This window comes from Eschrichtius robustus, chromosome 8 (genome assembly GCF_028021215.1).
Source record: "Eschrichtius robustus isolate mEscRob2 chromosome 8, mEscRob2.pri, whole genome shotgun sequence".
Lineage (NCBI taxonomy): Eukaryota > Metazoa > Chordata > Mammalia > Artiodactyla > Eschrichtiidae > Eschrichtius > Eschrichtius robustus.
The window spans coordinates 6,912,466-6,925,299 of NC_090831.1; the positions used below are offsets into that span (position 1 = coordinate 6,912,466).

A 12,834-nucleotide genomic window follows, 5' to 3' on the forward strand; every position below is an offset into this window, starting at 1 on the left:
TTTTATATTTCAGTAAAGTTTTAGTTGTGTTCTTTCATGTTCTGCCTAAACATTTTGTATTTATTTTTGCTACTGTGAAATGGACCTTGTTTTCTAGTATATCTTCTCATTTATTATATCTAATATATAAGATAGCTTTTGATTTTTTTTGGCCGAGCTGTATATTCATCTCGTATTGGTGGTCTCTACTGAACTTCCTTTGAAATTAGGGTTTTAGTTCATGGTCTTGGATTTTCCAGGAAAACAATTATATCATCTCCAGTAATGGTATCTGTATCTCTTTTCCAAAAGTTTCAAATCATATTACAAGGGCCAGAATTTCTAGAATAATATCAGATACAATGGTAGTGGAGATCAGAATTTTATATCTGATGGTGGTGGGCATGGCTGTAATAAATCACCATTAAGAACAATATTTGCTATTAGTGTGAGATTCTTATTATCTTGTTAAAGAAACAGTTATCTATTCCTACTTTTAAACTCTTTTTTTAAATCCAGAATGAATTCTGAACTTTACCAAATACCTCCTTGGTAGGAATTTCAAGATTTTTCATATTTTTCCCTTTGGGTATACCAGCACACTGGTTATATTGACCACTCTGCAAACTCTACAAAACATAGTATAAACTGTAATTTGCTAGTTTTTCACTTAGTCTATTTTTTTCATATTCCCCAAAATAAGCAATTTCGGAGCAGATTCTCTAAAGTAGAATTATATTACCTATATCAAATAAATATATTTTTCCTGTTTTTTCTATCTTTGGGAAATAAATGTGTTTCTATATGTGTGTATGTCTGTGAGCATATAGCATTGGTAGGAAAATATATAGTTTTCCGTAATCTTGTTATTACTATCTCTATCTTCTCCCAAAGGAATTACGTACTAAAAATGGATTTAATTTTTTAAATATGGAGAAATATTGATGGGGTGAGGGGAAATAAAAAACATTTCTTGTACTGTGTATCTGCGATGTGCACAGCATCATGAAACACATAGTCTCAACGATGACTAAGAGCGAACGCGCTGCTTTCCCCATTTGCACTGTTAAGGAAACACTTAGAAAGGCTCTGGGGTCACCACGGCTCATCAGCCAGCAGTGACAGAGCCCAGGTTGCAGGCGCATGCTTGCTTCCAGAAGCCGTGCCATTCCCACAGGGCAGGTCTGCTTACCCCAGGGAATGGGTCAGCAAACTTGAAGCAAATCCACTTTTATTTATTTATTTATTTATTTATTTATTTATTTATTTATTTAGGCTGTGTTGGGTCTTCGCTGCTGGGCGCGGGCTTTCTCTAGTTGCGGTGAGCGGGGGCTACTCTTCGTTGCGGTGCACAGGCTTCCAATTGCTGTGGCTTCTCTTGTTGCAGAGCACAGGCTCTAGGCATGCAGGCTTCAGTAGTTGTGGCTCGCAGGCTCTAGAGCGCAGGCTCAGTAGTTGTGGCGCACGGGCTTAGCTGCTCCGCGGCATGTGGGATCTTCCCGGACCAGGGCTCGAACCCGTGTCCCCTGCATTGGCAGGCGGATTCTAAACCACTGCGCCGCCAGGGAAGTCTGCAAATCCACTTTTAAATGGAACCACATTTTTTAGTAAGTCATCAGGGGAAGGTTTCTTTGAAATTTTATGCCAATTAATTAAACGAAATAACACGAAATTTTGCCTATTTTAATTACATGTAACAAAAAAATGATAAATCAAGTGGGAGACAAGGAATAATTTTTCTGACAAAATTAAATGATAGCATGATATGGCCTCTTTTGCTTGATATCTGACAATCATTTCTGCAGAATTATGCAGGGCACACCATCAGCTTTCCCAAGGACCTCTTAATCCTTTGATACTCAGATGGTTCCCTCTTAGGGCACCTATCCAGTCACTACCCATGTCCATCATCTCTGCAAATGTAAACTGGCCGAGCTCTCCCTATGAGCGTCTCCCTTGTCCACAGCTTCTTGCTAGAAACCCCATATGTTTCCCAGCAGCACTTTCAGAGGCTGCAAGAAACCCTGCTTCTTGTCCAAAGTTTGCAATTCCAGTTTGCACCACTATGCGTAGAGTTCCCATTCTATTACGGTCTGGAAACCAAACAGGCATTATGGGGAAATATAAAAACACTAGTGAGGAGGGATATTTTGAGGAGGGGTTAAGTTTACCAATTTTTATCCATTAGCGAATGTTGTCTCTGACAATTATCCTAGGAGATAAAGGATTGTGAAAAAAGGAGAACTCCTCGTGTGTTCCACTGCCTGAAGAAGCCTGTCTCGGGTGTAGGGATGAAGGCCCGAGGCTTGCAGGGCCGAGACTGCGTTGTCTGACACCACGGAAAAGAGGTCTCAGACCCTCAAAACCAAGAGGAGTAGAGTATAGAGATCAGAGCCCTTGGAATGAGACAGAAAATGATTAGAACCAGTTGACAGTGCGCATCCAACAAGCACCGGGCCTCTTCACATACCTGAACCAGGCTTCTTCGTCTTTCCCCAGGCCGTGAACATCAGTCTTCCCCATTTAATTGGAATATTTTATTTTCCTGTTGACGTTTTTATTGACAAACGTTGCTGTCCTTCAAAGCCAACTTAGTCTGCCTTTTCAACCATCATCCTGTAATCAAAATAACAGATGGTGGTGCCCCACAGAACGGGAACCCAGCTGCTGAGGGGTCACGTTAGGACAAATGGTGTCCCTGCTTGACGTACAACATCGCAGTTGTGTGGAAGCGGATGGAGCCAGCCCCTGGCTTTCTGCGTCTGAAATCATCGTCCCCGTTTCCCTGCCCCCTGAGATGCATGTCGTCACTCGTCTGCCCCCCCCCCCCCCCGCCCCGCTCCTTAATCAGTGTGCCCCAGGAAATGGTTCTGGTCTCAGCTCCCTGTACCTCCTGCCCACATTGATGTTCTAGAGCCAGCTGTGGGCCAGCTGAACCTCTGGCAAATGGAAGCCGTGAAAACATGTCAATAATGAAGACCAGAAATGTCTACTTTGTTCAATGCTAGAACAATCCCTATCACAAAGCAGACACTCAAAAATACTTGCTGAGTGAATGAACAAATGAATAAATGCATAATAAACAAATGCTTAAGCACTGTTGAGACACACTGCGATTGTAATGATTTGAAAGTAATTTAACACACATTGCCTTATGATTTAATAAAAACTCTCCAAGAAAAAGTGCTAAAGGAGTAAAATGATCGAAATGTGTATTTCTCTTTCAATTCCTACAGCTGTGCTGGGCCAGGTCTTCAAGGCTGTGCAGTGAATGGGTAAGTGTGACACTTTGTATGGGATGACCTGATCAGAAATGACCAAGAGCGCTATGGGCGAGGGTAATGCTTTCCCTCTTTTCCGACTGCCCTCTGCCTTGGCCGGTTCTCACTTCACCCTGCGCCAGCCTGGGCATCCCTAGCAGAGCTCACCCTGCCCACGCTGCTGGCTGTGCTCTGGGGCCGGGGGGGGGGGGGGGGGGGAGGGGGAGGGCAGGACAGGAGTGCTGGGCCTCCTCCACGCAGAGCCAGCCTCTCTGCCCAGCGCTTCACATGCAGTCCTGCCCCCTAGGTCACCAGGGTTGCTGGATCCTTCTCCTCCTCCAGCTTCTCTTCTCTTTCCTCGCTGACCCAGCTGGCCCTACCACAAACCTGCGTTTGAATGACCTTTCTGTCCAATGACAGAGCTCCAGCTTGGGAGAATTTCTCCCCTTACTTCCTTTTCTAAACACAGGACTTCCTTCAGCATTTCAGTTGTGATCACTTTGCCGTCACTGCCTGAAATGCTGCACAGAGAAAAGCAGAATTGGGACCTCCTGTTCAGACTCATCAGGAAAGAGTGATATTATCCATTAATAATGTCTATCGAAGAATCAGAATTATACACAAGACACTGACCAGATATCCCCAAACACCAGCCAAACATCCAGGAACCTCTGCCATCTCCAGTAATGTTTACAAAATTCCTCCCCTCAACAACCTTCCTCAGTGCCAGCTGAGCCAGTCAGCTCAGTCTCTTGCCGAAGAATTAGCCAAGATAACTGATCCCTCCTACTATCAAGTGAGACATTAAAGACAAATGGGGCAGTTTCTCAAAGATAAAGATTTCCTTTTACGCCCCTCTTCACTTGAGCCACGAGGACACCAGCAAGCTCCGTCCTCTCTTTGTGCGTCAGTCAGCATCTTAGTAATGAGGTTTTCCGTCACATCCCCACCCTGAAACCAATCAACGACCATTCTTCGTTATATTTACCCTTTTAATTTTTTTCTTCTCTTTTCACTCCCCCTACTTCCCATGGAACACATACTCTGTACAAATTATTCCTGACATCTTTCAACGTCCCCTTCATAATGGTAAAAACCCATTAATTCAAACTGCATTAATTAGGAAGATGGTATAACTCAGGAGATGACTTTTGCACTTGCTAAGAAGAAAGTGTCATATATACTATTTACGTGAAGTACCTTTGACCCACTTAATGAGAAATCCGTAAGAACTATGGCACATTTTTTTAGGTGCAAACGGTGCTGATTAATCTTTGATATTCGTTAACATTTCTACCTGAAAATATGAAGTTTGCCAGAAGCTTAGATGGCACAGGTGCTGGAGAAAAAAAGCTTTATGAAGATTCTAAATTCAGAATCTACTAATTCAGACGGTTCTTTCCCCGTGAGCTTTAGAACCCGAGTTTTGGGTGTTTGCTGGTCCCGAGCTCTATGGGGTGGGGGGTGGGGGGTGGGGGGGCTGCAGGATGACATCACTCATCCATGACAGCTCTGCTGTCCGTGTGGAAATCCTGTCACTTCCTCACCCCCTCCACACTCATGCATACAGCTCTTGAAAGCCCCGGACCCCTCGGGAAGTCTCCACAAGTTTGAAAGGGTCCCTCCTTCCAGCCTGGCCAGCAGACATCGCAAGTGTCACGTGCGGAGGGCGTGCCTCAAACGCGTGGAGACACTCCGGGGAGCCACACAAGTTCATATGAAAAGCATGACTGAACTCTTGAGTTACTTTTTAAATGATGTGTTTTCTTAATCAGCCGATGAAAGTATGATCGCTATAGGGATAAGTCCAAGTGGTACCTCAGTGTAAAACATGCGACAAAGCAGGCTCCTATACTGAAGGAAGTTGGAAACCCCGCCCTGGGGCTCGAAGTCCGCCCTCCTTTCTCCTTTACGAGCTGGCTGCGCCGTATCCCACTTTCTGAGCTAGCCCTAAATGACGTCATGCTATCAGAACATACGGGAACTATGTGAAATGCCACCGTGACAAACCTCACCCTCTTGCGTGTCCACCTCGTTCCAGGCCCAGGATTCCGTCCATCGCCACCGGGATCGTGGGCGCCCTGCTGCTGGCGCTGGTGCTGGCCCTGGGCGTCGGCCTCTTTCTGCGCAGGCGCCGCATCGTCCGCAAGCGCACGCTGCGCCGGCTGCTGCAGGAGCGCGAGGTGAGCGCCCAGCGCGAGGGGGCGGGCAGGCGCGGCAGCCCGAAGGTTGCGTTTTAAAGATGTATTACTGTGCTCTATTTATCGCGAGGAAAGAGTCGGAAGAATCTCTGAATGTCCGGTTCTAAGCAACTACATGCACATGTTAGTACTTGTATCCAGGGGAATGCAGCTGTGTCTAGGGTAAGTCCCACGGCCGGTTACCACGCCGGGGCGCCCGCTGCCCACGTGGGGCGGGCGCTCGGGCCGGCCAAGGCGCAGAACTGTGAACTCACGAGGTGTTACTTTGGAAAATGCCATTGTCCACACCAGCGGCCGCTCCCTTTGGAGCCACGTCTGTGACCGTGTTGTCCGTGATTCCTCAGCCGGCATCCGTGTCTGACAACGTGTCAGAAGCCAGAGGCCCTGGGAAGAGGGACCCACCGCAGCTGCAGCATCATGGCTGTGAGGGGCGCGACCGGTTAGCAGAGTGACCACCACAGAACACTGTCCTTCCCCAAGTGTTCTCGGCCCGGACACAGAAATAGAAATTGCACTTATTGCAAAGGAGCTGTTCTGTTCAAGGATGCCGTTTTTTGAGGGGGGGGGGGGGGGGAGGGTGGTCAGTCCCTGTTCCTTCCGAGTGTCTCACCAAGTTCCTTAGAACAGGCGTCCCTGTCTCCGGAGTGAGAGCCGCGAGTTCTGTCCCCTGGTGTCTGGACCTGCCACCCCTCTCCCCGGCCCGGCGGGCATCGTCTCTTCCTCTTGTCTCTCACAGCTTGTCGAGCCTCTGACGCCCAGCGGAGAAGCTCCCAACCAAGCTCTCTTGAGGATCTTAAAGGAGACGGAATTAAAAAAGGTCAAGGTGCTGGGCTCCGGAGCATTCGGCACGGTGTACAAGGTGAGCCCCCCCCCCACCCCCGCGAGTACCAGGCGCCTTCCGCTGTGGTCTTTATCGTGGTCACGTGCTCTTTGTGTCACTGAGGGTTTAGGAAATTCCATTGTTTTTCTCAAGTTGTCTAGAGGAAATCTTTTATGATCACAGTGACAAGTAAGTGGTCCGGTGAGATCTGTACACAGGGACAGACATTTTCAGGAGGACGGCGTGAGCTTTCCGAGGGGTGGGTGGCACAAGTCAGTCTGAAAGAGGGTTGCCTGTCACGGCCCAGCAGCATCTGAATAAAGCCCAGCTCAGAACAGCTTCCTGTTCATTTCTTTTTCCTACATCCCTATTGCATAGTCTGATTTCAGTTAGGCCTAGACCCAGAATCTCAGAATTCTGGACAAAATGACTCACACTGACTGTGTAACCGGTACGAGCTTAGGGGTTTTGTCTAACCACTCTGATTTCTGGAACACGATAGCTAAAGAGCTGCTGAGCTATCGTGACTCCCAGCACCGGTGGCCTTGGGTGCAGGGCTGTGCTCGAGCCCCTCGCCCTTTGGGGGTGGGGTCACTAACGATGCCCAGCCGGCCTAGGAGCCGCAGCTTACGTGTATGATGATGGCCAGCCAATGTCTTCCCCTCTCTTTGTCACAGGGACTCTGGATCCCAGAAGGCGAGAAGGTTAAAATTCCTGTGGCTATCAAGGAATTAAGAGAAGCCACATCTCCAAAAGCCAACAAGGAAATTCTTGATGTGAGTTTCTGCTTTATTCTCTAGCTGTCTGCACGCCTGGAAGCCAGAAGCCACCTTTTTTCGTGATTGGCAGCACATTGCTCTGTTTTAGACTTTGTCATCACCGCATTCTAAATGGTCACTTTTCTTGTCTTTTTTTCCTTCTGGCTATAGTCGGTATAATTCTCTCTCGTAGAGAAGACTCACTCTTCCATTCTCTTATTGGCCCCCAAAAGTATGGAAGCCTGCGGTCCCCGGGCATCCACCAGGGGCCGTCCCCGTGCTAGTGGCTTTACCCCTGCCGTCTCAGTGACCGCCCCTGGCGGGCCTGTGCTGCTCTAGGTGTTGTGCCCCCCAAGCCTTCGGTGAAGAAACGGAGGCATGAGGCAGCCCTGGTGCTCAGGGTCGCGTGGCTGGAGTAGGTTTCCAGCACGTGGTTACTTCTGACTCTGAAATGCATGTTCGTTTTCTTCCACCAACTAGCTCATCTTTGAAATGGCTTTGTAAAGGTGCCTAGGATTAACAATATGATGCTCTATGAACTCTATAATCTGTTGCTCACCTTCTGTACTTTTTCTCAAAGTAATTTAAATGTTATTTCCAGCATCCGCTGATTGCTACTTTATGGAGTCTTTGAAATACTCCACAAGATTATTGTTACATGTTTTTACTTGCGACTCTCTTGAACTTTTTCCACCTTCCCTGGACCCTCACTAGCCAATGAGGGAGCTGCACAGTCTTAGAAAGGGGCTGGATGCAGGAGGGGCCAGCCTGGAGCTGGGCAGAACCCTCTGCAGGTAGAAGCCCAGGAAGCTCCGGTGGACGCACCCTCGGGGTCCCGGGCTAACAGCGCTGGCCTCCGCTTGCTGGGGTGGATGTGGGTTTCTCTTGCTGTTGTCCCAAAGCAGAGCCAGTGAAAGAGGAGCTGGAGGGGCTCAGTGGTGAATTAGGGAAACAGTCAATGGAAAAGGAAAACGACTGCCTTTACTGAGTCAAAAATCTAGAGAACTTAGTTCGTGTTACAGCCACGAAGGACAAAGGTCAGATATAACATTTCCCCACTCTTGGATCTAACCCACAGAATATACAGTAAGCAAAGCAAACATGGGCCTTTTTAAAAAAGCGTTCAAACGGTGAGCGTCCCAGGAGCGCACTCTCTCCAACCCCATTTTCTCCAGGCAGCCTCCTCTCCTTTCATCGCAGCAGGAAAGTCCCAGCCCAGTATTTTCTACATGAAGGATGATGTATTAACACAGTGCAACAGAAAGTCTAACACGCTGATGATAGCTCACCAAGCAAAGTTATCTTTCATTTTAACAGTTTACAGATTAATGTACAGCCTGTTAACGTAGGGTCGACTCCTATTTCCATAACCACAAGAAGTACAGCAAACAAGTGATTTGTGAAGTCTCTTCACTTTCAACCTCTAGGTCCTTCTCCTACGCTGTTAAAAAGAAAATCTTTTTGCAGAATTTGCTTCCTTAATTCATTTGTTACTCATTTAAGACATTCTAATAACTTTCACAAAATGGTGTTGAGATGTGAATTTTAACAATATTCACTATGCAGAGTAAGGGCGATTTTGAAGACAGTAGCTATACTTTGGGAAGGAAGTAGCTTCACTGAGAAGGGCCCTCCAGGACCCCTAAAACTGGAGGAAATCTGCTTTCGTGGGCCAGAGTTGGGGTGGAAGATAGAGAAAGGAAAGACAGACAAGGTAAAAAAAAAAGAAGTTTAAAGTCCCATTTCGCCTCTCGTGCTGTCTCTGTCCTGCTCTCCTTCTCTCCCTGCGTCCCGCCCCTGGTTTCTTTTTTCTGCTCTAACACCCGTCCTGTGGCTGTAACCAGCGGGATGGCAGCCCGAGGCTTTCCGCCTGCTTTTCCCGAAGCTCCGTCTGCCCCGCGCGCACAGGGAGCCTGTCCTCGCAGCGTGGGCGCCGAGGGGAGCCCCTGAGGGAAGGGAAAGCCAGTGATTTGAGGGCCAGTTTCATCAGTGAGTTAAAGGGCGAGTTAATTCTGTAACAGGCAGCCCAGGGGGCTGAGCGTGGGCTTTGAAACACTCACACGCACTTGTAAATGGCTCCAGCAACCCGTGCTCTTATTCCCCTGCCCAGGCCAGCACTGAGGTACAGCACACGCACACACCCTCTAGCCCTGGCGCACGCTGCGGTCAGTGGTGGCTTAGTTACTGGGACACTTTCAGAAATATTCTTAAAGTGAAGCGTCTGCCTCTCCTGAAGGAGTTTAAAGTCTAGTGGAATCCTTTTTTCCCCAATCTTTGTGAACGTAAACTAGTTCACAGATGAGGGAGACGGCAAGAAGGAAGGCCCCCCAAATTTCAACGGTTGGACAAAATAATAGACTTTCAAGGTCACCGAGCCTCAGAGGCCCTCCTGCCACGTGACTCTGACCTCAGCCATGGGAGCCTCCGAGCGTGGGCTCTGCCTGCCAGTCTGCACGCCCGGCGGGGGTGGCCGATCAGAGATGGCTGGGCAATACCAAGCGTTCTTGCCGTAGGTCACGGTGCACCTTTGAGATTCCAAGAAAAACAAAGCTAAGAACAAAGCTCACGTTAGCTCCTGCACACACTGAACAGGACACACGACCAGACGGCATCCCCATTGTGCCTGGGCTTCGGGGTGCAGAAATCTGTGGCTGTACCGGATTTTCATAGGAGCGGGGACCTGGCAGGGCTCCAGGCTCTGTGTGGCCGGACACCCACGCCCATGCTCTGCTCCCTGAGCCCCAGGTCAACTCCTCACGGCCCACAGCAGATGGGCCACTCAGACTGCTCTGATCTGCAGATTTTTCTCCCCTCTAAAATGAATACAACATGTTTCCAAGTCTCAACCAGATCTTAAGAAAATAAGAACAGCCAGAGGATTTCTTTGGTGTTATGGTTGTACAGTTTCCCAGACTGGCGGAGAGACGTGATTTGTCCTTTTCTGGCGATCGCATGGCCTTCTGATGTTTCCATAGACTTTGCAGTTTAAATTTAAGGCAGGCAACGGAACGAGAATGCAAAACAGATTTATATACGTGCTCTTTCTGTGTCATAAGGTCTAGAGCTTTCTGGTAGCCCATCTGCCGGAGCACTCAACAAGGCCTCACGGCGCGTGGGGTAAGCGGGAGAGGACCAGGAGGGCCCGGGTCGGGGGAGATCCGGGTGTGGGCCCTGCCCTGACATAAGAAATGTGGTCTCTGGTTGTCATTCACTGGGCCTCAGTTTCCTCTTCAGACAAATAATGGCTTGAGAAGAAACCATTTGCAGGCCTTTTCCAGTTCTAACTTTTTATCAGTAGCCCTTCTCAGAGGTGAAGAGCTGTCAGAAGGTCCATAGTATTAAACACCTGCTCTGCTGTTGTGATGCTGCGTTTACAACACAGACGAGGAGAAAGGCCGACTGCTCATGAGAGCAGGGCGTCTCCGCTTAGGGCAGCGTCCAGACGGACGGTGCTTCTGCAGCGGATGTCAGAGCTGTGGGTTGCTTTCCGTAGTGGATGTGGCATGGTCTCTGTGTCGTATGATTTCAGTGTCTTTCAGCCGTGGTGTTCCTGAGGCAGCTCTGTGCCTAGAGATGTGTTGGGCACCACGGGAACGACGCAGCAGGAGCAGGTGTTGGGGAGGTGAGGTGATAAACAAGCCCCAGCTCCGTGCATCTCTCATGGCACACCTGCCCGGGCAAGGCTCAAGGATTGGCATCTCTGGCAAGTTTGCAGGCCGTACTCAGCCTGCTCGCCCAAGGGAAAAACTGCAAGATGCCAGGAGAGTTCAACTTAGATTGGGGTTCAGGGAGGCCCTCTGAGGAGGGGTCAGCCAGGGAAAGGAGAGGTGGAAGGGCATTCCAGACAAAGGCCCTCCCAGGTACAGGCGAGCAGAGGTGGGGAACAGAGGGCAGGAGGACCGGGGGTCTGTGGGAGGAGAGGCTTTGCAAGGCCTGGTGGGCTTCCCAGGAACAGTGAGGCCGGTGGAGGGGTTCAGGCCAGAAACTGGTGCCGTCACGTTTGTGTTTAGGGATATGTGTACGTGCCCCTCCACCTGTCTGTCACCACTGTCACCTCTGGCTCCTGCGGTGCATCCCCCAGCATTCCCCTCGCGTGCCTTCACCTGGCTCAGGCTGTGTTCCCTTCTGCACAGAGGGCCCACACCCCGAGCACAGCAGCGGTCAGATGGGGAAAGGCGCCTCGGAACTTTCTGTTGGAGATCAGGTGATCTGAATAAAATGTCCCCCCCCCCCTTTGCATTCCAAAGGGAAAGAGATGGAGTTTATTGGTGGAAATTGAGGAGTCCCTGATTCTTAGTCAGACAAAAGCCAGGCCCAGTTGTGTGCATGGTTGTAAATGAAATCAGCTTCCTCCGCCCAAGGATAGCAGAAGGGTTCAAATAAAGTCCATGGCTGTGGGTCTGTGTCAGGCTCCCACCCCATTAGCAGGGGCGGGCCTGGGGGGAGTGGGTTCTGCAGAACAGCATGGATTTCCCTTCCCAAGGCTGAGGCGGGGCGACACAGACCCCCTTTTCAGAAGTGAATCCTGGGCCGCCAGCGGAGTCTGCGAGGGCTGTAGGTGTGACGTCCTCCATCCGGTTCAGAGCCGAAAGGGCTTCTCTGCCGTGCGTGGCATTGGTGCCCGTGGCCCCGGCAGTGCTGGGGGGGGGGGGGGCTCCCCCTCTCTGCCCCCGGCGCTCTGTGGAGATGTGAGGTCCCCCTCCCTCTCCCGACCCCCCAGAGCTCTCAGCATCTCCCACCACAGTGCCCACGGCCGGGGTTCCGGAGTCAGCGGGCAAGTCTTCACCAGGGTGTGGGCCCCAAGCACGGGTTCCCACCGGCCCTGACACCATTTGAAGCGGCGGCATCTTTGGCTTTGAGATGGAGGTCTTCGTAAGGACTCAGCAACACCCAAACTTGGAGACATCAGGTCTCATTGTCACCCAGCGCTTTGCCGATGGCGAGCGCTGCCTGGGCCTCTGTGTGTCGCAGAATCCGCACGTGCACTCAGAGGACGCCGTCTCCCATCAAGCACCTGGCCACGCCACAGCCTCGCGTGCAAGAGAGCCTGCGGGAACGTCCACTGCGCTAGACGTTTCACGGGCCCCCTTGTCCTCCACACGCGCGCGTTTCCAAACTCAAAATCACGTTCGACTTCTGTACCCGGAAAGGGACAAAAAAGCCTGCCCGTTCCGTTAGCCACGGTGGGGAGCCTTTCTGATGCGCCCTCTCCTCCTCTGCCCCCAGGAAGCCTACGTGATGGCCAGTGTGGACAACCCTCACGTGTGCCGCCTCCTGGGCATCTGCCTGACGTCCACGGTGCAGCTCGTCACGCAGCTCATGCCCTTCGGCTGCCTGCTGGATTATGTCCGTGAACACAAGGACAACATCGGCTCCCAGCACCTGCTCAACTGGTGCGTGCAGATCGCAAAGGTAAGTCAGACGAGGGCGCTCGGAGCAGGCACCCGCTCTGCGGGGAGGGCCGGCAGGGCCACGAGGCTGGACTGGCGGCTGCCGTCGCTTGCCGCTCCGCCCTCGCCCCCCGGGATGATGCGGTCCCTGGGGAGAGCCCCGGAGACCGGCGGCAAAGGGGAAATAAAGACAACCAGGAAGTCACCAATTACGTTCTCCATCCTAGGACAGTGCAGAGCGTGCCAAAAGAGCGTGTGTGTGTGTGTGCACACGTGTGTACATGGCATGCACGCGTCTTTAGTTTGGATTAAATTGAATCAATTGTCTTTTGCATCAGATCGGTGCCTGTCCCACTGCACACTGAAAATCTAATTATTCAGCTACATTTGCACAATTTTCTCTGTACGGGGGGCTCTCAGTATGCT

General features: G+C 50.5%; 1 protein-coding gene across 4 annotated transcripts in view; it reads left to right on the forward strand.

The window, feature by feature from the left end:
* EGFR (epidermal growth factor receptor) overlaps positions 1-12,834 on the forward strand; it is a 192,773-nt gene that overhangs the window by 158,708 nt on the left and 21,231 nt on the right. For all 4 annotated transcript variants that reach the window (XM_068550233.1, XM_068550234.1, XM_068550236.1 and 1 more), the window contains exons 16-20: positions 3,216-3,254; positions 5,281-5,422; positions 6,177-6,299; positions 6,938-7,036; positions 12,245-12,430. In XM_068550233.1, coding sequence (XP_068406334.1) covers positions 3,216-3,254; positions 5,281-5,422; positions 6,177-6,299; positions 6,938-7,036; positions 12,245-12,430 — 589 coding nt within the window. The remainder of the gene's footprint in view (positions 1-3,215; positions 3,255-5,280; positions 5,423-6,176; positions 6,300-6,937; positions 7,037-12,244; positions 12,431-12,834) is intronic.